Below are 23,478 nucleotides of genomic sequence, written 5' to 3'. Positions count from 1 at the left end.
GGGGCAGCAGAGGGAGAGGGAGAAGCAGGCTCCCCGCTGAGCAGGGAGCCCGATGCAGGACTCGATCCCAGGATCCTGGGATCATGACCTGAGCCGAAGGCAGACGCTTCACCGACGGACCCACCCAGACACCCCAAGGTTTAACTGTTCTTTATACCAAGTTAATACGCCTTATGTCTAGTTAACACGCCGAGGTACCCCCTCTTCTGGGTAGGTTCTCTGGGTCCCTGTTGCCACCCCGACTGAGCCCCCAGCTGGCAGCACCCCTTCCCCACCCCTGCCCTATAAACAAGAGAGTCAAAGACCGTCGGAGTAGCTAGAGGTGGTCCTCATGACCCGGTCAAAATGCTGAAAACAAGAAAACTGGCGATGCTGTTATTAGGGGTACAGTCGGCAATCGGGAGGCGGGTGGAAAACCCCACAGCTCTGCCCTCAGTCCGAGCTACGCCCTGACTTCATTTCGCCAAATGTGGGTCAGCGAGAAGTGGATCGAGAGCTGCAGCTACTTATAAAACACAAGTCCCCGGAGAGGAGAGGCCGGAGACTGGAGACCCTGGAGAGGGCCCGACACTGTGACTCCCCGAGTGCCGTGCAGGCGGTCAGGCCCACCCCAGGGCGTGGCAGGGACGGGGCTCACTCCCCAGTCTCTGGCAGGCAAGGCGGCGGGTAAACAATGTCCTCTTGGAAAAATTCAATAAAGGGGACGCCTCCAGCCTGGCCAGCACCCCCACCTCACCCCACGTGACTGCAAAACCCCACTGCGACACCCGCTCTCCAAGAAAATTCTTTTATTTTGTGGACTCGTGGCCACCGCCCATGAGCTTCGGGAACACAAACTTGTGCAATTACTTAAGAATGCTACGTTGGGGACGCCGGGGTGTTTCTGTGGGTGAAGCGTCTGCCTTCGGCTCAGTTATGATCTCAGGGTCCTGGGATCGAGCCCCACGCCGGGCTCCCTGCTCAGCGGGGAGTCTGCTTCTCCCTCTGCCTCTGCCCCTCCCCCCACTGGTGTGCTCCCTCTTTCCCTCTCTCAAATAAATAATAAGTAAAATCTTTAAAAAAAACAAAGAGAAGTGATTTACCCGTAGTGAGGAATTGTTCTTAGTGTTCAGGGTTCAAACAACGAGACAAGTGCTCTGAAACCAGATGAAACATGATTCTGTAGCTCTGCGGAGCAGAAAACCCACCGAATCAATCAAGTGCGGCCGAGCGGCACCCCTGGCGTTTCTCCGTGGGGTCGGCGTCTCCTCTGCGCACGGGGCGGGAAACCCATCACAGCGTGCTCCGGCGGCTTGCCGGAGCGTGGCGGAGCCGTTGGGCTAGCAGATGGCCCCTGGTGAGGGACGGCTGCACTCCCAGGCCCGGTGGCCAGCTCCTGCCAGTGGCATCGCGAGAGGCCGGGCTGCCCTGTTCGCCTCCCCTCTGCTGGCAGGAACCACAGCCACAGGACCCTGGGGAGGAAAGTCCTTCCAGCTGGGAATCATCTCTGGGCTTCGGGCCTCAGGACTTGTGGCCACCTACACAGAGTAGCAGCCGGGGCAATAAGACGTCCACGCAGCTCAAGCCACTTCTATCCTCGGGCGGGGCCTTTGGACTCACAGGCCATTTTGGGGGACTGGAGCGGCTGGAGCAAGTGCGCCAGACGGGGCCGGTGGGTGGGAGGAGGGGGCAGGGAGCCTCAGACCACCCACAGCAACAGGACAGGGACCTGTCCCACCTCTGGAATGGTGACGGCCAGCACCTTGCAGGAACGCCAACGCCCTGGCCTCCCCGCCGCGCACCTGCTCTTCCCGCCTGCCTCTGCCACACCCCAGGCAGGCCTTACCCAGCACAGGTCTGTGCCGGCCGTGCAGCAGCACCACCGGGCCCTGCCCATCCCCGGACCACCTCGCGCCAGCACGCAGGCCTGCCGACCCCCGCTGAGGCGGCCCAGGAGCCATCCGCTCAGAGTAACCTACTTCCAGGTGAGCTTTGGTGAAACCCCACGGGGCCGCTTACCTCCACCCCGCCGGGAAAGCGTCACAGATCGCGTCGAGCAAGGTGTCCTGTCTGGAGGGTGATTCGGCATCACGGACACTTTGATCCAGAATCTACTTCTGGACACGATCTCACTGCTCACACAAAGCTACACGGACAGACGTGAGTGGAAACAAGCAGCACCTCCCAACAGGATGGTGGGACGAGGAGCGCCAAGGCCCCTGGGGAGGCAGCGGCCACGTGCACAGATGGGTGCGCTCACAGAGCAGACCCGCAGCTGCGCGACGCAGCCTGGCTCTGGAAGGACACCAAGAACGAGTTGCTGGGACAAGGCCTCTGATTACCCATCTGATCATGTGCTTTTTAAACCCCAACAAGGGGCTCTTTCTTCAAGAGCAGACATCATAGTGCTAGGACTTCATTCAACAACCCCCTCCTTTCAAAGCACTGGTCTTGCTATAATCAGACTTTGAACTTTCTCAATGAATCCGAGGCGAGTGTTTCCCACGTGGCCTGGATGCCCTAAGGACATGCTGGGCACAAGGATACCCCATGACTGCATCTGGACCTCACTCTCCCGTCCTCGACGTCCCAGAAGGAAGAGCCCGAGTTGCCCTATTCCTGCTCTGTAACCTCAAGTGCCTGAGTGTAGCTACTGCAAGCCCTGGGTCGGGCTGGGCGGGCTCACACTTCCCAGGGGACCACGGCACCGACGGACAGACTACCAGTGTGACATGGACTTCAGACAGTGCAGCACAGAGGAGTCCCAGAAATCCCGACTGAGCGATGGTCCCATCGGCTCAGCAGCAGCTCAGAAGAGGGACAGGCTCTCCCCACCAGCCGGGCACTGAAGACCCCCCCACGGGGGCCGGGGGCGGGGGAGTCTGCCAGCAGTTACAGCCGAGGACACGAGGCTAATGGCAGAACTCTTTCTCCCCGTTCTCTGCCTCCAGCTAAGCAGAAGGAAAACAGCGCTGGGGGTGGGGGTGGGGGGACAACAGAAAACTTGAGCCCGCAGCAGTCGCCCCCTCGGCCATGGTATGGAAGCCAGGCTGCTCACATCTGGGACGGGTCAGAGGTCTCCATGTGGAGGCGGCCTGGGTGGCGCAGTCAGTTGAGCGTCTCTTGGTTTCAGCTCAGGTCATGATCTCAGTGTTGTGGGATCGAGCCGCACATGGGGCTCCGCACCCCGTGTACGTGACTGGTTGGAATTCTCTCCCTCTGCATCCACCCCACCTGCTGCACTCTCGCTCTCTAGAATACATCTTAAAAATAAAAAGTCTCTATGTAGAAAGTCTACCTGCCGCTCTCCAGGTAATCACGCTAACACCATGGAGAAATGAGACACGCGGACACAAAGTGTATTCAACAAAGTGTGTATTAAACCAATTTTTGGAAACCGGTTAAAATTAAGGCACTCCAAGCTTCCTGGTTTCCTTGAGGTTACAATACATGGCTGCTTTAGGACTATTTCAGAAGGAAAGCGCAGCGGCTAAGACAGCCCTCCAGATGCCCCGTTGTGGGCTCAGGACCCCGTGATGGGATTACATACACGGTATGGAAGAATGGGGAGCTCAGCAACCCGGATTCCAGACACGGCGTGAGCTGAGAGTACTATGTGTTAATACAAAGGTTGCTGCAGTCTGTTACAAAGTTTCTTTTATGAATAAACAGCAAAAAACAAAATTCGCAGGCTGCTATAAAATACTTAGGAATGTTTCATAGTACTTTAAATTGCTATCAAATGCCCAAGAAGTCAGAAGGATAAAGTCGAGTTTGTGGAGGTTAGCTTCGCGGCTTGTGGAAACGCCAGGACGGCACAGGCCGAGGCGGCGGTCTAACGATCTGTCTGCGACGTCACCGGACGCCGCAGAGTGCGGTCTCTGACAGCGGCCCGCAAGCGCGAAAGCGGAGTACGTCATTTCCTGCCGTGCCTGCCCACCCACCTGCCCAAGGCGAAATGTCTCCCTAACCCAAAGCAGTGCGGCAACCGGGCCCACGTTCAGATTTAAGAAAGGCTGTTCACAGTTACGTCATGGTCTGCTGCGGTTCCTGACACGAAGCTCTCAGTCTCTCGAGTCCTAGATCTGGGTCTGAAAGACCCGGAGCCGCCGCAGACTGCGCCGCAGGTGTACCGGAGGCCACGCCGGGCCCCGAGAGGCCGCCCCCGCCGCAGTTCTCACCACACGCCCCAGGAGGCGCGCTTCCAGGCCAGGGCTCCTCTGATGAGCACGTGGAAGCCCCTCTCGCGAGCCGGACGCCCTGCCGCCCCGGTGCGGAGAGCCCCGCAGAGGGGCCCACGGTGCTTGGTCCCTCCCTCTTTGGGGACAGCCCAGGGTCCCTAAGTGACCGCAGACAGCCGGACAGTTGCGAGAGCCTCGAGTGCCCCGCATACAGGGCCCGACACCCGCCATCAACGGGCGGGAGGGCGAGAGCAGGTCGCGGTGGCCTCTGCAGGCCCCATGGCTCCGCGTGGCGCCGCGGTCGCCCCAGAGGCGGCTTTCGAGCGCCAGTTGTTACTCAAGTGTTCACTGGGAAAAAATCTTGATGTTCTGGTCAAGATACAAATTAAAATTTAGAAACTGTCCAATAAGTGGTCTGAATTTTGACAGTAGAGTTTTCTGGTGAAATGTTTTAGGTGGAAGAATGAGATCCAAGCATTATTTAAATTGAAATGAAACACAGACCCAGGGTAAGCAGGACCCCCCACCTTGGTGCTGTTCCGTGCGGTTGGGGTCGGGGAGCGCGTCCCGAGTCAGTGCGCCACACGGAGCGGCCGCTGGGCTCCCGGGGGAGTGGCCGAGTGACAGGTGCCGTTCCTGCCCCACCGGGACGGAAGGCAGAGGGGGGCGGCGGGCGCTAGCGTCCCGGCCGCTCCGTCTGCAGGTGGCTTACCGACTGAGAAGAGCGGTGGAATGTTTGCCTTTCCTCCTCAAATTAACAACAAAACCAAAACCAGCCCCCGCCCCCCGAAAGGCTTAGTGTCTCGAGTGACTCAGTACAGATACAGAGAAAGGGACAGAAGCTCGCAGGTGTGCGGGCGGCCACGCGCGGTGCTCTCGGCATGCCCGCCTCGGCGGGGGCAGGAGAAGGACGACGGCGGCCGGGGCTCTGCTGACCGGTGCCGTGTCACGGGGCGGGGTGTGGTCTCAGTTGTTCTCAAACCTGGCATACGGGTTTTCTTCTTTAAACAAACCTGGAACAGAACAGCCCTGGTTATAAATACAGTCACAGGACGGCAAACGAGACCAAGAGAGCAGGACAGCCAGCTCTATGTGAGGACCCGTTGAGGCCCTAAGGGAACAGGTGTCTGAGCAGGTTCCAGCTCGACACCTCACCTTCCTGAGTGCCAAACCACAGGTGACTTACAAAACCACCTTGCTGTATGTGTCCTTACCATGCTGGCGGACTTAGAACGAGGTGACCTTCGGTCTCGCCGCGGAGCGTCCTGACGTGACTGATACGACGCACTTACTCATCAGTCTGGCGCTAAATACCAAAGACGAGGCGTTCCCTCTGCGTTGCAGAAACACACACCCGTCTCCCTCTCTTTAGAAACCTGTGTCACATCCGCGTCCCCGGGAGCCGCTGCAACCCAGCTACTCGTGCAGGAGGTTTTGGGGGTGCAGGGCTGCAGGTTTGAGGAGGAGGAAGCCCACAGTGGTTTTGGTAAAGGGCTTTCAGATGCCAAATGCCAAACACACACAGTCGTGTTTGGAAAAAGACAAAGCAGAACAGCTCCTAGCTCTATTTCTAGTTTAAGGGGGAGAAACTGTTTTGTGATCAGGAAATCAAGCGCCTTCTAAAAGCAAAGACGGTTTCATCCACGCTGGTATTGTGTGTGTGAACTGCAGTGTGTGTCTCTGCCTGGCCCCCACAGGGCCCCGGGGCTTCTTCCACCAGCTGAGTCTTTTCAAAGTCCAGTCCGTTCTATGGGCTTTGTATAAACAGGCATGAGTTGGCTTTATCAGCGCAATAAAGGGCCACAGGAACCATCAGAACGGTAGGAAGGAAGTGCCCCGGGCACTGTTATGGAGCCCGCCCCCGAGCCCGGAGCCTGGCCTGGGACGCCGCCTGGCCTGCACACACGGCCCGCACACACAGGGCAGAGGGGGAAGCAGAGGGGGAAGACCTGAAAGCTACTTGTGCTCCGCAATAAAACCACTTTTGTGTGAGTCGGTGTGTGAGCGCACAGGTGCACAAGTCTCTCGTCTTGTATTTACATTAATTTTAATCAGACGCCAACAAGCTCCTTTCCACTCGTTTCAATGTTGTGGAAAACCAAGGTGCCCCAGCTGAGGGCAGCGGACGCCGGTGGGCACTGGGGAGGGAGGGCACTGCGCCAAGACTGCTGGATAGGGAATTTCACCCACACGGACTCTGTCACCACCTATGTGGGGAGTGAGCACCCGACCCCAGGGTGAGTGCCATGGGCAGCAAGAGGGACACGCCAGGCTGGCCGGGAGAAGAGCGGCACCAAGGGGGGGCTGAGGGGCGGGAGCTAACAAGAGAAGGCTCTCTGGCAGCCGACATCTCGCCTTAAATGGAGGAGACCCAGCAGCAGGAGGAGGGGCAGTCGGGGCAGCCTCGTGCCTCGGAGCCAACACCTGGAGGCTGGCAGGGTCAGCCTCAGGTGACCCAGCACAAGGGCGTGATTGTCAGAGGAGGCCTGTGTCATGGGGGTGGGGGCGTCCAGCCAGCGGCCCCTGCCAGAGGGAACTGAGCCTTGGAGACTCACTGTTTTAGTGCTCGAGATCTTAAAAAGCCCCAAAAACAGTGTTCCTCTACACGGACAACTCCAAAATGGGTACGTTAGCTGGAAAAGATTTTGGAATTTTCCTGATCAGATTTAGCCTTCAGCCCAGCCGCCCGGTTACCCTAACACAGAGCCTTTGATCCTCAGGTCCTGAGGTCAAGGGAAGCACCGTGGCCCAGGGCTAGAGGCCCCGTGGCGACCACCTATAAGGGCCCAGTGACACCACTTCTCCCAAACCCAACAGCCGACTCAACACAGGAGCAAATTTAATGCTCTCACACAGTAAAGAACGAGTCACCTCCCCAAAACCTCTGCAAACAAAAACCAAAACAAAATCAGACAAAACACCTGGGCAGCATGGAGAGCTGGACTCCTTAAAGAGGAGCGCAGCCGCGTCACGAGGTGTGAGAGCGACGTGAACGCGAGGGTGGCGAGGCAGGGGAGGCCCGTGGACATCACGTGCACCCCGTCACGCAAACATGGTGACAGGCTAGGAGCCCTCGCGGCCCGGTCAAGCTCCACCCCTCGGGAACAGCAGTGCTCAGGAAGTCTGGCCGAGAGGAAAATATGCCAAGGCTTCCTCTTTCAAGACACCCGTGACTTAGTTCACTTCAGTCCACGCAGAGTAAACCCAGCCGCTCAAACGGGAGGGGTGGACGAGGGAAGTGGTCACATCTCACGTTGTGGCATCAGCTCCCGACCAAACAGAACAGACATGGACATTCCATCGACCTTACCGTATTTTTTCCTGATTTCATCATGTCTTGATTTCATCTCTGCTCTCCTAAAAAAACAAAGAAATCACATTTAGCATCAAAATATCACCTAACATTAAAAGATACCCTTCGCCTCCTTAAGCAGAGAGGCCGGGGACAGGCGCGGTGGCCCCTGGGTCGGGCAAGGTGACAACAGCGCCGTCTTCTGAGGCCGCTCCAGTGTTCTGTCATTTGATTGTTTCAATAAAGGCAATTCAAATGCCCAATTCTATGATTTTCATGTAAAGAAAACATACTGATGGATGAAAATCTGACACTAGGTTCTGAAGAAGGCTGGGAATGTATACATGTTAGTTTTTATTTAGGGGTGATGACTCTGCAGGGACAGTGCCCACCGGCGGCCGGCCTGACACGGCAGCAGCCCCCATCCGAGCCACAATCCCGCTCCCCGTCAGGCAGGGCCCGGTGACCCGCTGCACCTGCCGCCAGGGCCTGGCCCGTGGCCGCCCCACACACGCTCCCTGACGTGCTCCCTAAGCAGGAGAGAACGGCGGCGTCCCAGTGTGCTGGCCGCAGGAGGCCCGTCCCAGGCACAGGCAGACAGGCGCCACCGCCGATGCCCGGCCCACTCCGGCTGGGCCTCTGTCCCGCCCACAGCCGCGAGCGCCCGTTCTCAGCCACGGCAGCCCGGAGAGTAAGGGCCTGCGACGTGCCCACGCCCTGTCCCACAACTGGGGCCCGCAACCCACGGTCTGTCCGCAGCTGGAGAGAAGTCGGCCCCGTGGGCGGCACTCCCCGCAGCCCAGCAGGCCCTATGCCCCGGGATGCCCCAGCGACCAGGCCCTCACCTCTCCTCCTGCCGGATCCTGCGCTCCTCGCGCTCCCGCGCCGCCTTCTCCTCTCCCTTGTCCGGCTTCCGGCTCCTCCTCCTCCCGCAGCAGCAGCAGGCGCAGCACACGGCCACGGCCAGGAGGATGGCTCCCCCCACCACCGATAGCGTGATGATCAGCGCCTCGAAGTTCACTGCAAGGTCCGCCGGGAGTCAGCACGGGGCATGGGGACCCCAAAGCAGCCCCCCATGCCCCGGGGCGACGGCAGTCCTAGCCTCAGCCCGGGTGTGTGACTTGTGAACGATTTCTCAATCAACCGCCATGGCCCCAGGCCCCACGGGGCGGCAATCCCCCACCCCAGGAGGAGACGGGCAAGCCTGAGGCCAGGGAACGAAACAGACACAGGAAGGAGAGTGCCCGCTGGGCACGCACACTGTCCTGACACATCTGTAGACTCTTTGTGGGACTCTGGAAACGGAAGTGAAGCCTGGGGCGGTGTACCCCATCACCTAAACCCAAGTCCACGGCACGACACCGAGGGCCCTCGAACACAGCTTGAACCGTGCGGGTCCACAAACCTGTGGGCGTTGTTTCCCCAAATGAGGACCACAGTGCACGTGCACTCTCTCTTCCTGACGATGCTCTCACTCGTGTTTCCCTTCCTCTAGCCTACCTCCCTGTGAGGACACAGCACACGGTGCACAGAGCACGCACGCATGTGTGTGCCTCGACTGCGGTTATCAGCAAGCCTTCCATCCACAGCACGCTGGTAGCAGTTAAGTTTCCGGGAAATCAGGAGTTACGCGCGGATTTTCAAGTGCGCGGGGCATCAGCGCCCCTAACCCCTATGCTGTTCAAGGTCACCTGCATTTACTTCCCCAGGGACAACTTCTGACCCCAGGAGGCAGAGGGCCGACAGTAGAACTGCAGGGTCTGGAGACGGCTGCCTCATCGGCCGCCAATGATTTTATGATTTCCTGTCAAGACCCAACTCCTGAGACAAACGAAGAGTGAAAACAAGTTTTACCATTCTTTCTAACTTCTCTGGAGGATTTATAAACCCAAGCCTGCCAATATTTTTCTATTTAATTCGAACCAGAGCCAATCAAAGAGCTGTGATACACTCCTGCCAACGTGTCCACTCGTGCGGTTCAGCCAGCCACCGAGGCGGCTTCGGAGACGGCGGGATCCCCCGAGTCCGATCTGTCTCCCGGGACTGCAGTTACCGTGTGCTGCCGGGGCGGGCCCGGGGGGGGGGGACAGGGACGCTGCCACGGAGAGCAGGACACTCCGCACAGGTCAGCCCCGAGCCTCCCAGGTTGGCCTCAAGTCTGTGCACCTGCTCTGGCCGTCCGAACCAGGGTTACAGCGGAGGAAACGCTCCCGGCTGTAGTTGCGTGGTCTCTCCTCCTTCCACCGGTTCCGGAAGAGCCGGCACAGCAAGCAGTGACGACCGTCACAGAATCAGAAAAGACCTTCACGAGCAGACGGCAGCAGGTTTGACGACAGAACTCTCAAACAATCCACTTTAAAAGCCAATCAGATCAGCAAGACACCTGGCTTGGAAATATGTCTGCCCCTGAAAACAGCGTTTCTGACTAGCAGCTAAAGCCAGTTATAAAATACAGAAATCCCAGGGGGCGCCTGCGTGGCTCAGTGGGTGAAGCGTCTGCCTCGGCTCACGGCTCACGTCATGATCCCAGGGTCCTGCTCAACGGGAGTCTGCTTCTCCCTCTGCCTCTGCCTGCAGCTCCCCCTGCTTGTGCACTCTCTCTCTGAGTCTCTGTGTCAAATAAACGTAATCTTAAAAAAAAAAACCAAAACAGAGACCCGATCACAATGGGGGAAAAACACTAGGGGGCGCCCATTCCCACCAGCCTTCCGCAGAGAAGCCACGGAGCCTGAGGCCGTCAGGGTGACCGGAGTGGGCAGGGACCCCTGCTTCTGCACATCGGGGCAACGTCCTAAAGACCTCATGTTTCTCCAAATGAACATGTATTTAAGGTCAGTACAGTTAAAACCCCAAACACTTTTGCCCAGTGCTGGGTAAGATGATTCCAAAGTTCTTTGTCAGAACAAAGAGCACCCGTGGCATGAGGTCTGGAATCACAGTTATGTGCTGCTCTGACATCTGGGGGGCTGGGGGCCCTCCTGGTCTCCTGAGACGCACGAGCATAAGCCCCCTGCCCGTTCTGTTCCTACAGAGAAGGCCAATACACCCTCAGCCCAATTCGCCTCCCCAACCCTCCTTAGTGCACACAGGGACCGGGAGCGGCGCCCGCTGACCCCTGCGTCCCAGCTGTCAGGCTTCAGTTCCACGCCAGCCCCAGAATGACTGACACCACCTGCACCTTCTCTCGGGAAGCAGGGGCATCGCCACCTGTCCTGACTGCGGAGCCTGCCTCCCACAGCCCCTGGCTTGTTCCCTGCTCCCCGCCCCCCACACTGTGGATCTCATCTGTGCCATGCCAGGCGTTCAGCCAGCCCCATGGCCCTAAGGCAGGAACTTCATTTCATAGGAGAATTATCAAAAGTGCCCCCATCCGAAAGGTGTTCAACATCATTAGTCATCAGTGAAATGCAAACTAAAACCACAGAGAGATGCCACTTGACACCCACCAGATGGACTAAAGTGAAGACGACTGATCACCCCAGGTGCTGGCAGGGATGTGGGACGACGGGAACGCCCGCGCCACTTGGAGGAGGGTGACCCGGCACAGCCACTCCGGGAAAACGTCTGCAGACCTACTACGCACGGTGACCCCCGCGACCATGCTCCTCAGTACACGCCCAGTGGGGTGAGCGTGGGACGGTGCCCCCCCGACGCACGTGTACCGCAGTCCCGCGTGGACACCTGCAGGGAGCCAAGCAGCCGCCACACAGACTGCAGGGACACAGGCGCCTCCGACACACGCCTGGACGACAGTCAGATGAAACAGCACGTGATCTCCTTCACGGGAAGGGCCGTGCAGGCAGCCCTACTGTGCTGATGCAGAGTCCAGGGCTGACACGGGTCCTGACGCGGTCAGGCTGCCAGCGCTGAGTGGGGGTTACCTGCGTACACGTGTGCACCCTCGCTCCACTCCGTGAACAGGCGTAGGTGTACGCACACGTGTGTGTCTGCCAGACAGTACCGTCCGCAAGGACAGGGAGACAGCGTGTGCACTTCATTCAAACTCAGGCCTCATCTCAACGCCTTAACAGCGCAGGCTCAGGATGCCCGGGGCCCCCGGTCCAGGACTGGTCTCTGTGGGGTCTCGTAGAGGGTTAACAGCCCCACGGAGAGAGCACCTGGAAACCCTACCATCTGCAGACAGAAGGGGACACGTCAGGACAGGGGGGGCCGGACCGTGCCGAGCAGGGCTCTCAGTGCAGACGCCGCCGAGACACGGCGTGCCAACACGTCCAGGAAATAGTCCCCACGCACCATCCTGGGACACAGAGGGACCCCGTGCGGAGCCAAGGCTGACGGCCTTGCAGGTGGGCCTCCAGACACCGAGGACTGCCAGCAGCCCTCCCAGAAAGCACGCTCTCCCACTGGCTTCCCGACCTCCTGCGGAGAGCGTGCGCCAGCAGCTTTGGTTCGCTGAGCACAACCACACTTTCCAAAGCAGCACAGATTTTGCGAGAGCTCCAAGAGAACAGACTTACCCCAGCAGACGCCCCAGCGTGCAGAGCTCAGCTGACAGAGGGAGCTGGGCGGCAGGACCCTGCTCACCGGGTAGTCCACGCACGCCTTGTTGGTGTGGCACCAAAGACACTGAAAGAGAGGAATGTTCGACAAGCGTCAGAAATGCACCGTTCGCACCCAAGAATCAGACTGTCGGGGACTTGAGCCCTACTACGCCTCTCGCTCCCCCTCAGGTGACTGGCTGGAACACCTCGGCCCCCACCTCACCCCATCAGGCCCTCCAGGGTTGAGGTTACTCAAACCCTCCCCCACCAGGCACCCTGCCCGGCCTCTTGGCCTCCGTGCACATCCTGAAAGCTGCCAGGTGGCTCCCTGCCCAGAGTCTTTGCACAGCTACTCCTTCTGCCCGGAACATTCTTCCCCAAGCACGTGTGGCCTCCCCTCCCCCACAAGGCCTCCCCTGAGCAACCTACTTGCCACCGCCCCACCTCCCCATCACCTTCCCATCATAAGCACCCCTGACACACTCAGCTGGGGTGCCTATCTCGGTTCGCCTGCACAAGGGCAGGCGGGACCCAGCGGGCCCACAGGTGGAGCTCAGTAAGTCCTTGTCAGCGCACTTTCATGACCTCGGAAAACACTGGCCTCTCCGGCTGCATGGGGTGCTTGGCCATCTTAAACACAGTGCATCTGGGGGCGCCTGGGTGGGTGACGCGTCTGCCTTCTGTTCAGGTCATGATCTCAGGGTCCTGGGATGGAGCCCCACAGAGTGTCAGGCTCCCTGCTCAGGGGGGAGCCTGCTTCCCCTCCCCAATCCCTCCCCTACTAATCCTGTCTCTGTCTCTCTCAAATGAAAAAATAAATTCTTAAAAAAAAAAAAAAAGACAGTGCCTGTAAGGCTCAAAGGCACCAGCCCGGAACCTCAGGGCTGGACGGCCCCTCACAGATGCTCCTGCCCGAGTCCCTAAGAACATCGGGGCGCTGCAGGTGCAGACAGAGACAGAGAGTGCCAGCACGAGGCCGGCCCGCTCAAGCGCTCCCGGCACCAAGCCACGCGGCGGCCCAGGTGCACTCAGGCAGACAGATGGAAAATCAGGTATTTGTGGCCCAGGCCAGGGTGCAAGTCCATTACGAATACGAGGAAGGCGAAGCCTGGGATCTCCCAGAGCCACACCGCGTATTTAAGATGCTCAGAGCACGCTCGACCAACAGCAGCCAGCCCTCTTCATCCCGGCCGTGGGAGAACCGCCTCCACGTCCGTGGCCTGGTCCTGGCGGAACAACTTTTGGTAAATCCTCCATTTTGAAATAATGCAAGTTTCCGATGTCTAGTTTCCCATTTTTATAACCATGTTACTGAAAGCGCCAGGAGCTCCCTAGAGGCTGGCGCTCTTTCACGGGCATGCACACGCAAGCCCCGGGGCCGAGCGCGGCTGTGCTACTTACGGAGACGTTCTTCAGGCACTCCTCACAGGTTCTGTTTGTGTTCTGAGAGCAAGCTGCGGGGAAGAGCACACATCACAAAAGTCAGGCGAGGCGCGCAGGAGGGCTGGGGGCAGGCTCCACCCCCACCCGGAGCGCACGTGCTCTTCCGGCACCCGGCCTGCAGGGAGCACCAGGAGCTGCTGAGCCTTGCTGCCAGCGGGGCCCCTGGGTGGACGCAGACACAGCCCCAAGGCTCCCATCTGCCAGGGGTCGGGGAGACAGGCCTCGGCAACAAAGGCAGTGCCTCCAGGGCAGAGGAGACGAGCGCCTGGCCATGTCCCACAGACCTCAGCCAGCCCAGGCCCGCTGGCTCCTCGGCACACACTCTCTTTGGAACCAAAGGCCAAAGTAATGCCAGGCCCACGAGATGAAAGCCAGGCCTCAGCCGGCCAGTGCCCCCCAGACCAGAGGGAAAAGCCCCCCGGAATCAGAGGATGCCAATCCCGCAGGGTACCCCGCGGCTCTGGCCACTTCTCATCCACGAAGGGGTCAAACCCCACACAGCGAACGGCTCTGGAACTCAAGCTACTGAGAAGTAAAGAACTAGTGTGTGAACAGAACATACCCACCCCTCTCAGAGGTTGCTAGTTACCGCACCCCGTGACTCCAAACACACACACGGACTTCGAGAAGAACTCTGTGTGCAGCTCCGAGTCACAACCAGATACTGCTTCACACCCACCAGAATGGCCAGAAGTAGAAAGACTGGCACCACTAAGTGCTGGTGCAGAGACCAACCGGGAACTCTCACACGGAGTGGGTCGGGGTGCAAAAGGGTTCCACCGCTGAGAAGACCTCGCGTCTGCTCATAAAACCAACCTACGCCTCTCCTGTGACTCAGCGGCTCCACTCGAGCATTTCACACAAGAAAGTCAGAACGTAAGTCCCGAGGAAGACTTGTACACAAATGTTCATGGCAACTTTTTTTTTAAAAGATTTTATTTATTTGAGAGCGAGAGAGAGACCGAGAGAGAGAGAGAGCACGAGCGAGCACACATGGGGGAGCAGAGGGAGAGGGACAAGCAGGCTCCCCGCTGAGCTGTGAGCCCGATGGGGGCGGCCTCCATCCCAGGACCCCGGGACTATGACCTGAGCCACCCAGGCGCACCTAGCTCCTTAGTAGTAACAGCAAAAAGCTGTGACCAGCCCGGATGCGCAAGCTCAGAAGGACGGGCCAACGGGCGCCGTCGTACCACTGAACGCTATTTAGCCACGTGAAGTGCACTGTGTGCGTGAGACATGGACGAGTCTTAGAAACGTCACGGGACCCACGGAAACCTGACGCACAAGACCACGCTGCTGGATTCCCCGGACACGCAGCTCTGGAGCAGGGGGGTCCTCCATACCCGGAAACAGGCAGCGGTGGCCTGAGCCTTCCGGAGACACGGGTGCATTCGGGAGCTTGACAGGGGCTGGGGTGACACAACCCCATGGCACACATGAGACCCTGAACCTCACCGGACATAAAGTCATCTCAAAAGAGAGAGACAAAGGTCAACCTCTGGTTCGTGACATGTGCAGTGAGGGCCCCACCAAGCTTAACGGGAGGCTATAGGACGGACCCACGGACAGAGGAGACAGCAGAACATGAGTGCGGAAAATTGCGAGAGGTGGGTGGCGCGTGCCCGCCTCACAGCTGCACTGTGGGTCCCGGGTGAGCTGCAGGACGGGTGCTCTGGCCACAAGTGCGCCCGGGGCACCCGCGGAGCAGGACCTGCTCGGAGCGGCCTGGCGCCGGGAAGCAGCCGCAGGGCCGGTCAGGTCTGCCGCTCCTACATCCCGCCAACCGAATACAACCCTGCTTTGTCTAAAACATGATGCAAGCCCACTCGACACAAGTGGCCCTGCAGCTGCCATGGGCGGCGTGTGGAAACCTCCTGTCAAACACTTCCCTTACAACACACCTGATTTAGCTCCAGAGAGGGAAAGAAAACGACACCCCGTGAACCAGCTCGATTTCTGCAAGCACCACAGGGTCGCAGTGGCCGTCGGCAGCAACAGGGACCAGGCACCGGGCAGCGGGGCTGGCTGTGCCCAGAGAGGGCCTGGGCCCCAGGGCCAGGCAAGGGCTGCGACCGCGACACCTTACCCCTCACTCTGTCCACCCAGGGGCCCAGAGGACGACACCTGGCAGCACAGGGGCCTTGGTTTCTGGACACTGTCCCCCTGCCGAACGGAGCCAGGGCTCCTGGGAGAAACAACGGATTCCGGAACCGGGACAGAGAAAGGACAAAATGGGCCTCGGACAGACTGCTGCGCCACCAACTTAGGGGTAAATGACAAAAGGACCCAGAAGCCAGCTTGAAGGGGGCGTCTTCCTTGCCAAACAGGGACAATGACAAACCCAAGTGTCTGACAGTAATGGACTCCAGCCTCTTGCACGGTCCAGGATTTCACATGGACATGGGACAGACGGCGGGAAGGTCAACCAGCCAAGGCAGAAGTAATGGGTTCAAGACCTGCCATTTTGCAATCATCTTGGTAAATCTGGACGCTGAGACCCCCGTGCCCGTCTGTGCTGTGACAAGACACTTACGGTCTCAAAGCACCTCCCTCCCCCCAGTTAAATCACTTATGAAGAGAAAATGGCCCTTAACGTGATCAAAGTATCACCAGGATAAGGATGGGACAATGGGACAAAACACCAGCAGGTGCCCCCTGGGGATGCAGGGGGAAGGACACAGCCATGTGTGGTTGAATCCTGTCCAAATGCACTGGAATCCAAGTTATAGGAAACCAGACAAGACCAACCGAGGGTCCTTCTACACAGTCGTTTTCTGACAACAGACGGAGGAGGTACTCGGGGTGAATGGAGCCAAATGCCCCGCGTGGTCCTGGCCGTTACGGGGACGACTGGAGAACCGTGGACATAAGGCCCATGCTACACGCAGTGTTCAAGGACCGCACCAATGCTCGCTGTGCAGACCTCGGCGTACCCCCACCGTGTGGAAGAACGTCCCCCTCCTCAGGAGGTCTGTCCTGAGGGGCGAAGGGCCCCAGAACAACCGAGTCTCCAACAGTTTGGTTAAACCAGTAACAAGCAGACACGGAGGGGGAGGGGCAAAGCAAACAGGCAAGTGCTGAGAACAGAGAGGCATCTGCAAGTTCACTGTACTTACTCCTCCAACTTTTCTGCAGCTTTGACATTTTTCTAAACAAAGAGCTAGGCAGGCAGCCACTGTGAAAATCTGCACAACTGCTGACACGCCCACACTCAAGTCCTTTTTGAAAAATTCTACAAGAAAAGATGTACTTACCAATCTTAACTGAGCAGCGACGGCGGGGGGCGGGGGGGCAGGCAACAACCAGGAACTTTTTCCTGGGGATTTTTTTTTCCTTTTTAAAGTCTTTTTGATTGCCGGATTCGTGTGAACTAGGCTCCAAGATACACACCATCAACCTCGTCCACCCCAGGGCCTCTGGACTAGAGAGCAGGAGGCCATGGAGCCCAGCCCTCCGCCCGCCCCCACCAAGGCCGAGCACCAGGCAGTGGTCAACACAGGCAGAGACCTCGGTTAGACAGCAGTCCTGAACACGGGGCAGCGCTGCGGAAAGGTCGCTCCATTCTCCCCCTCTAGAACACCTCACCATCTTGGCAGCACACATGAACTCCTTGCTCCCGCTTCAAAGACCGGGCATAGAAAACCACACACTGATCGCAGAGAGAAGGAGCAGCTGCCCTCGTCTTCCTGAGTCTGACGCTAAGTGCCAGTACCCTGACTCTGGAAGTCCTGGGACTGGAGATCTTCCAGAGTCCATTTACCAATGATCAGAAAACTTGACGTATCGTTCCCTTTGAAAATTAAATGAAAAGACCAGAAGGAGAAAGGTGTCTGTTCAGATACACTAGCCCGTGGCCCCACGTCGCACTGTATCCTCGAGTTTCAGGGGAGCCCATTCAGTACGGAGGACACGCACTCGCGCGTGTACAAAGATCTGTTTTGTTAAAGTAAAGAAATGAGTAAGCACACACTCACTGTGCATGTGTCGCACCGCAGGCCAGGGGCGGGCCGGCCCCTCTGCGGACACTGTGCCCACTCTGCGGGGTGACAGGGCACCTACCTCACCAGCTTCACACGAGAAACAAGGGTGCAAAGTTCACTCAGACAAAAAGCCCGGCTCATCTTCCCACCTCGGCAGAAACAAAAGAGCGATGAGTGTGGTACAGCCCTTCCTTGACTTAGGACGGGTCATATCCCAAGCAACCCACTGTAAGTGGAAAACATCCTATCAAAAATCCAGTCGAAATCCTGGCCAATCTTAAACGTGCCGAGAACACTTCGTTCGCCTCCAGCTGGGAAGAATCACCTCGCACATCGGCCTGTCTTATGAGAGAGCGTTGAACAGCTCTGTAACTGACCGAACACCGTACCCAGAGTGACCGACGGAACGGCTGTGTGCCCACGGGGCTGCCCAGCCTCAGCACAGGACCGCGTATCGCTAGCCGGGGTGAAGACCCACATCCCAATTCCAAGCACGGTTCTGGACCCATGCCGCTTTCGCACCACCACGAAGTCAAAAAATCCTACATCCAACCTGTGCAAGTCGGGGGCCATCTGCATATATGAATAACAGGTGCCGTGTGGATACACTCTGTAAGGCCCTTATCACGGGTTTAAAAAGCGCTGGCTCTCCGGAGATGGGCAGGAGAGGAACGGCAGGCCCCCCTCGGAGCCCAGTGCCCTTCACAAGGAGCAGTCCGGGCGGGACCTGCACAAGCCACAACGGAGCTCTTTTGCATCCTTCAGGGCAGCTGGTTTTCGGGGTCATCTCCCCCTGTTGTACAGATGAGACTCTGGGACGGAGTCTAACCCCACACACAGGGTGGGCTCCACGGGCCCGTGGAGACCTCTGTGATTCCAGGAGCCTCCCTCCACAGATCTTCAGTGTGCCCTGGGTCCCTCCTGTCTCCACGCCACCAAACACACAGTAAGACCGAAGAAACTGTTAGCCTGGGATTGCTGGGACCTATTCTTTGAATTCGCGTCCCTGTGACGGTTCACTTATGTGTCAACCTCACTGGGCTACAGGACGCGCAGGCAGCTGGTAAACCATTTCCAGGGGCTTCAGGGGATTGGCGCTCAAATGGGTAGACCGAGTAAAGAAGACTGCCCTCACCAATGCAAGAGGACATCACCCAATCCACAGAGGGGCCCCAACGAACAAAACAACAGAGGAGCGGTGAATTCACTCTTTCTGCTGAAGCTGGGACACCTAGCTTCTCCTGCCCTCAGACACTGGTGCTCCTGGTCCCGGGCACTTCCGACATGGACTGAATTCCGGCAGCTTTCCTGGGCTCCAACCTGCACACGCAGATCATGGGACTTCCCAGCCTCCACAATCACGTGAGCCAATCCTTCACAATACATCTCTTTCTCCACACCTACAGATACCCTACCGGTTCTGTTTCTCTGAGGAACCCTTACTAACACCCTTGCAAGGAAGACCAACGTCATGAACCGTGTAGCCACATTCCTACAGTATGACAAGCGGCAAAAATCCCACACGGAGCACATACTCTGTGGAAGGGGGGCCCTCACTGCTCTCACAGCGCCCGTCCCCAAGGAAAGGCAAACGCAGACCCCTAGGACACCTGGGGGGTAAGCACCCTCACAGCACGTCATTCCTCCCCTTTGAAGGTGTTGCTGAAGACAGAAACAACAGCCCACTGCCACCAAGGAACTGGGTGTATCCAGCAGACGGAAGTAATTACTATGCGCCGAGGCAAAGGCAGCGTGGCACCGAGCTACAGTACGTGGAATGCCGTGCGGCCGAGGCAGCTGCTCTTCAGCTGAAATACCACAGCAACAGTTCTGGTCTGATTCCCTAATGGAGAAACAAATTAAAGTCACCAAAGGACACCCCCACTCACCGCACAGGGCCTCTGCACACCTGGGAACTCCAGGGCAGTACAGAAAGCAGAGTGGTCAAACAGATCACTGGGGCTCCCCACACGCCCACCGCAATTACGCACACACAGCCGCTAGCCACTAAGAAAGACATAATTTTGGCAGATTATCAATCTCTTACGGGAAACAGTCCCCATTCCACTGTTCCCTTCACAGTGCAATTCTACTGCGTTATTAACAATCGTCCAGAGAGCCGCGTCGGAAACGTCACACACACATACACACACACACACACACACACACACGGAAGTAGATTAGGAGAAATAAACATTCAATCGGGTCATACAAGGAGGGTGCTCTGCTGTGCAAAACAGAACCCCACAAAGCCTGGGCTAACAGGAGTTGAGAAAAACACTGGCCCCAAGGCAATCCTACTGGTAAACGGCTGGGACGGAGGTCAACAGGCCTGCCTGAAGCTCTATTGCCACAACTGCTGATCACGTGGGTACTTCACACGACATTTCTGAAACAGGCCCAACCCTGACACTCCCCAGCTTCCGTGATTTCCCCCCAGGCCCATAGGCCAGTCTGAGAACCCCCCCCCCCCACAGACCCACAGGAGGCCACTCTCCAGCAACACTGCATTTCTGGAACCTTCTGAAACATCAGTTTGGCCCTAGGTCATACACTTCCTTGGCGAGCACTGTTTCTTGGTCAGTCCCCCCAGGAACTGTTGACCACCACGGTCCCAGCACCTGGCAGCGCAGTTACTAGGGACGCACCCCCACCCCAGGTCCGCGGAGCGCAGAAACAGAATGGGATTCTTTCGAAGTTGCGGGTCCCCTGCACTGTGCCTCCCGGCCTCGAGGCACGCAGTGACTCAAGGGCTCATGCCCGGGCGGAGTGGCGCCCCCCTGCGCCACACCAGTGCCCACCCTTCCCCTTCCCAATCTTCAAGGGGCCTGGCACCCGGACACCGGTTACCGACCCGCTGTGGGGCTCCAGCAGCTTCGAAGCTGCGAGCTCCTTCGACAGTACTAAGCCGCGTACTAAGCCAGGACAACCCTGCAGGCCCCGCCGACACCGCCGAGACACCGAACCAATACAAAAGGCGGGCCCCTCCACCAGCCCAGGACCCCGCGCTCCCCTCCACCTCCCCGCCCCGCCCCGGACCCCACCGCCCCTTCACCTCCCCGCCCCGCCCGGACCGGAACCCCGCGCTCCCCTCCACCTCCCCGCCCCGGACCCCACGGCCCCTTCACCTCCTCGCCCCGCCCGGACCGGAACCCCGCGCTCCCCTCCACCTCCCGCCCGCCCCGACCCCACGGCCCCTTCACCTCCTGCGCCGGACCCCACGGCCCCTTCCTTCCCGCCCCGCCCGGACCGGAACCCCGCGCTTCCCTCCACCTCCCCGCCCCGGACCCCACGGCACCTTTCCTCCCGCCCCGCGCCGGACCGGAACCCCGCGCTCCCCTCCACCTCCCCGCCCCAGACCCCACGGCCCCTCCACCTCCCCGCCCCGCCCCGCCTGGACCGGGACCCCGCGCTCCCCTCCACCTCCCCGCCCCTGCCCGGTCCCGCTCAGGACCCCGCGCCCTCTCAACCGCCCCGGGCCCCTCACCCGCTCCAGACGGCTCCTGAGCCGCGGCCGCCGAAAGAAGCATCAGGAACAGCGCGACGGCTCCGAGGACCGGCTCCCAGCGCTGCATCAGCCCGCGAGTGCCGCCGAACGCCATGATGGCCGGGACCCCTCGGGTCGGCGGGTCGGACGTCAGTCGGACGCTGTCCACCTTCGCAGCGGGGCTAGACAGTCTCCCCCCACCCCCGGAAGAGCCACTCGCCGGAAGTGGGCGTGACAAGCGGCGCGGTCGAGTGCGCAGCCGCGGCTCCCGGCTCGCCCCGCCCCCAGCCGTCGGGCCCTCCCTCCGCGGCCTCTGTTGCCCCGCCTCCCGGTGCGACGAGGACGCGGCTCAGTGCGCGTGCGCGGCTGAAAGGAGGCGGGCTGCTGGGGTGGGCGGGGGGGCTTGCTTCGGCTCGGTGCGCCTGCGCGAGTGCGAGGGCCCGGTGCGGTGATTTGGGCCCTAAAGCCGTGAGGCAATCCGGCAAGGTGGCCCTGGGACCTGATGGTGCCGCCGCCGGCGCCACGCTGGTCCCCGCGCCCCGGCTGCGCCGGACGGGACCGGTGCGCACAGAAAGCTCGCAGTGCAGCGGGCACCGGAGTCAGAGAAGCCGCGGAGCTCGCCCCCTTTTCTCGCAGAGACGCACCTGGGCCGGCGCCCCCGCCTCTCGCTTCCCCACCGAGCTCGTTGGGAGGCTGCTCCAGGAATGTTGCGCACTGCAGGCGTCCACTGGCTCTCGTGACCACAGTGGGGTGGGACGTGGCAGTGGTCCGCCGAAGCGGGCCGTGCACCTCCCGCTGCCCCAGGTCCGGAGGAGCCCTCGGGGACGCAGGGGGGGCCTCGGGCGCGGGGGTCGGCTGGGGCGGGTCTCACCCTGGCGTTCAGGGTCCCCCATGCCATTCGCTGGCGTGTGGCACTGCTGTCCACACCTGCCTCACCGCCGAGGGAGGCGGGACTGCGGTGGGCTCTGCCGGCTGACCCGGGACTCTAGAGCGCCCCAGTCGGCGTGCTGGGATTCTGCGTGTGGCCTGGAAAACTTCCGTGCCCTCCCCTCCCCAGGAAGGCCCCACGGCCCTTAGAATTTAGCTTGCCCTTAACCCCCAGGGCCAGTGTGCAGGACTCTTGGTCACTGTGTATTTGTGCCTCCCTGTCTGTGCCCCGTGCTTCGGGTGTGGCAGACCACCCCGAGGGTTCGGTAACTGCCTGAGGTCTCGGGGCCAGAAGAAGGGGGCTTCAGGGCTAGCAGGGCAACCTCGCCAGTTCCTGCCATTGCAAATGAATGAACGCCTGCCTGGGTTTAGAAGTGCGGCCTCAGAAACCAACATGTTTTCACCCTAAGGACACAAACCCACAGCAACAACTTAAGGATAGTTGAAGGACATTGGACACAGTGGAAACTGTGACGTTTGAAACAGTGCCATCAGCAATGGCATCTCTTTTATTTGTGAGAAAGATGACGCACAAGCGGGCAGAGGGGAAGAAAGACAAGCAGACTCCCGTTGGAGCGTGAAACCCTACTCGGGGCTCTGTCCCAGGACCGTGAGATGGTGACCTGAGCCACCCAGGCGCTCCCAGCAATGGCATTTTAAGACAACTGAGTTTTGCAACAATTCCACAACACAGAAGTTCCAAAGTACTGGGTAACTAGAGTCCACATCCTGTTGAAAAGTGAGGAGGTGGAGGAATCATTCCGATGTCAGAGCTCACACTTGTGGAGAGAGACCCCGATATCATAAGCACAGTTGCAATGGGATGATTCCTCTTGGCAGTCTGCAGCCTAAAAAGCGTATGGTTTTTCCAGAAAGATAGCTAAGGAATTAGACTGACACAGTCACAACGGGGTCCACTTGGGGGAGCAGGGCTATCCTCAAACACCGGCTGGTCGTCGGGTGGAAGCCAGAGCCCCTGGTCCTGCAGCTCCCGGACCCTACCTCGGAGTCATGCGTACGGGAGTCACTTGCTGGACATTTTCACCAGCCTTGTTTGTGGTCAGTGTGCCATCAGATTTTGTCATCGAGACTAAAAGTTAAGGAATTACTTCCAGAAAGGTCGTGTGATAAAATAGAGCTGCTCCTAGCCAGGTAACACATCGAGTCTGTGATTGTTGACACTGGGAGATTTTCAGCTCAGCTGAGGACAGAGGGAGTGCTTGAAGGCCAGGACTTGGGGCAGCCTTGGAGGGATCTGTAGGAGCTCTTAGGTGGGTGCGCGGGGGCCTCTGGGTCAGAGGGAGGGATGGACAGAGGCCGGCAGTCCGGGGCCCATTTTGCACGGTTGGACTGAGGGGTGCTACAGACCCTGCCCGGTGTGTGGGATGGCTCCAGTGGGAGCTGCGGTGACACTTAGCTGCATGGGTTTGGAGCTGGCCCAGGTTCCTGCCACATCGGGCCTCTGAGGCCCAGGGATTTGCCCTGGACAGAGATGCAAGGCAGTGAACACTCTGGCCACCTGCCCCCGTGAGCAGTCTCTTGGAGTCCTCTCAGAAACAGGTGGAAGGGGGCTCTAGGGACAAGACAAAACTTTTTCAAGGTCGCTCAGACAGTGAGATGCAGGCCTTCACCAGTCTCATCCAGCTCCCCTCTATCCCACAGGGACAAGGTGGGAAGGTTTCAAGAG

General features: G+C 59.2%; 1 protein-coding gene across 1 annotated transcript; it reads right to left on the bottom strand.

Annotated features, from left to right (window-relative positions):
* Positions 1-3,337: 3,337 nt before the first annotated feature.
* LOC103680740 (PTTG1 interacting protein) lies at positions 3,338-21,084 on the bottom strand. Its single transcript, XM_040621815.1, has 6 exons — positions 20,865-21,084; positions 13,356-13,408; positions 11,931-12,039; positions 8,298-8,472; positions 7,471-7,517; positions 3,338-5,173 (listed from the first exon to the last, which is right to left on the bottom strand). Exons 1-6 carry the CDS (start codon positions 20,977-20,979, stop codon positions 5,127-5,129), a joined length of 546 nt encoding a protein of 181 aa, XP_040477749.1. The 5' UTR covers positions 20,980-21,084; the 3' UTR covers positions 3,338-5,126.
* Positions 21,085-23,478: the final 2,394 nt, after the last annotated feature.

Source organism: Ursus maritimus, unplaced genomic scaffold (assembly GCF_017311325.1).
Source record: "Ursus maritimus isolate PB19 unplaced genomic scaffold, ASM1731132v1 scaffold_4, whole genome shotgun sequence".
NCBI lineage: Eukaryota > Metazoa > Chordata > Mammalia > Carnivora > Ursidae > Ursus > Ursus maritimus.
This window is presented reverse-complemented; position numbering and strand designations above follow the sequence as displayed.

Excerpts from the sequence above, each read along its gene's own strand:
- LOC103680740 (XM_040621815.1), bottom strand. The coding sequence starts at position 20,979 with ATGGCGTTCGGCGGCACTCGCGGGCTGATGCAGCGCTGGGAGCCGGTC. Across the intron at positions 12,040-13,355 it reads AGTGCCTGAAGAACGTCTCC|TGTCTTTGGTGCCACACCAA; the intron begins GTAAGTAGCACA and ends CCTCTCTTTCAG. Across the intron at positions 7,518-8,297 it reads AGGATCCGGCAGGAGGAGAG|GAGAGCAGAGATGAAATCAA; the intron begins GTGAGGGCCTGG and ends TTGTTTTTTTAG.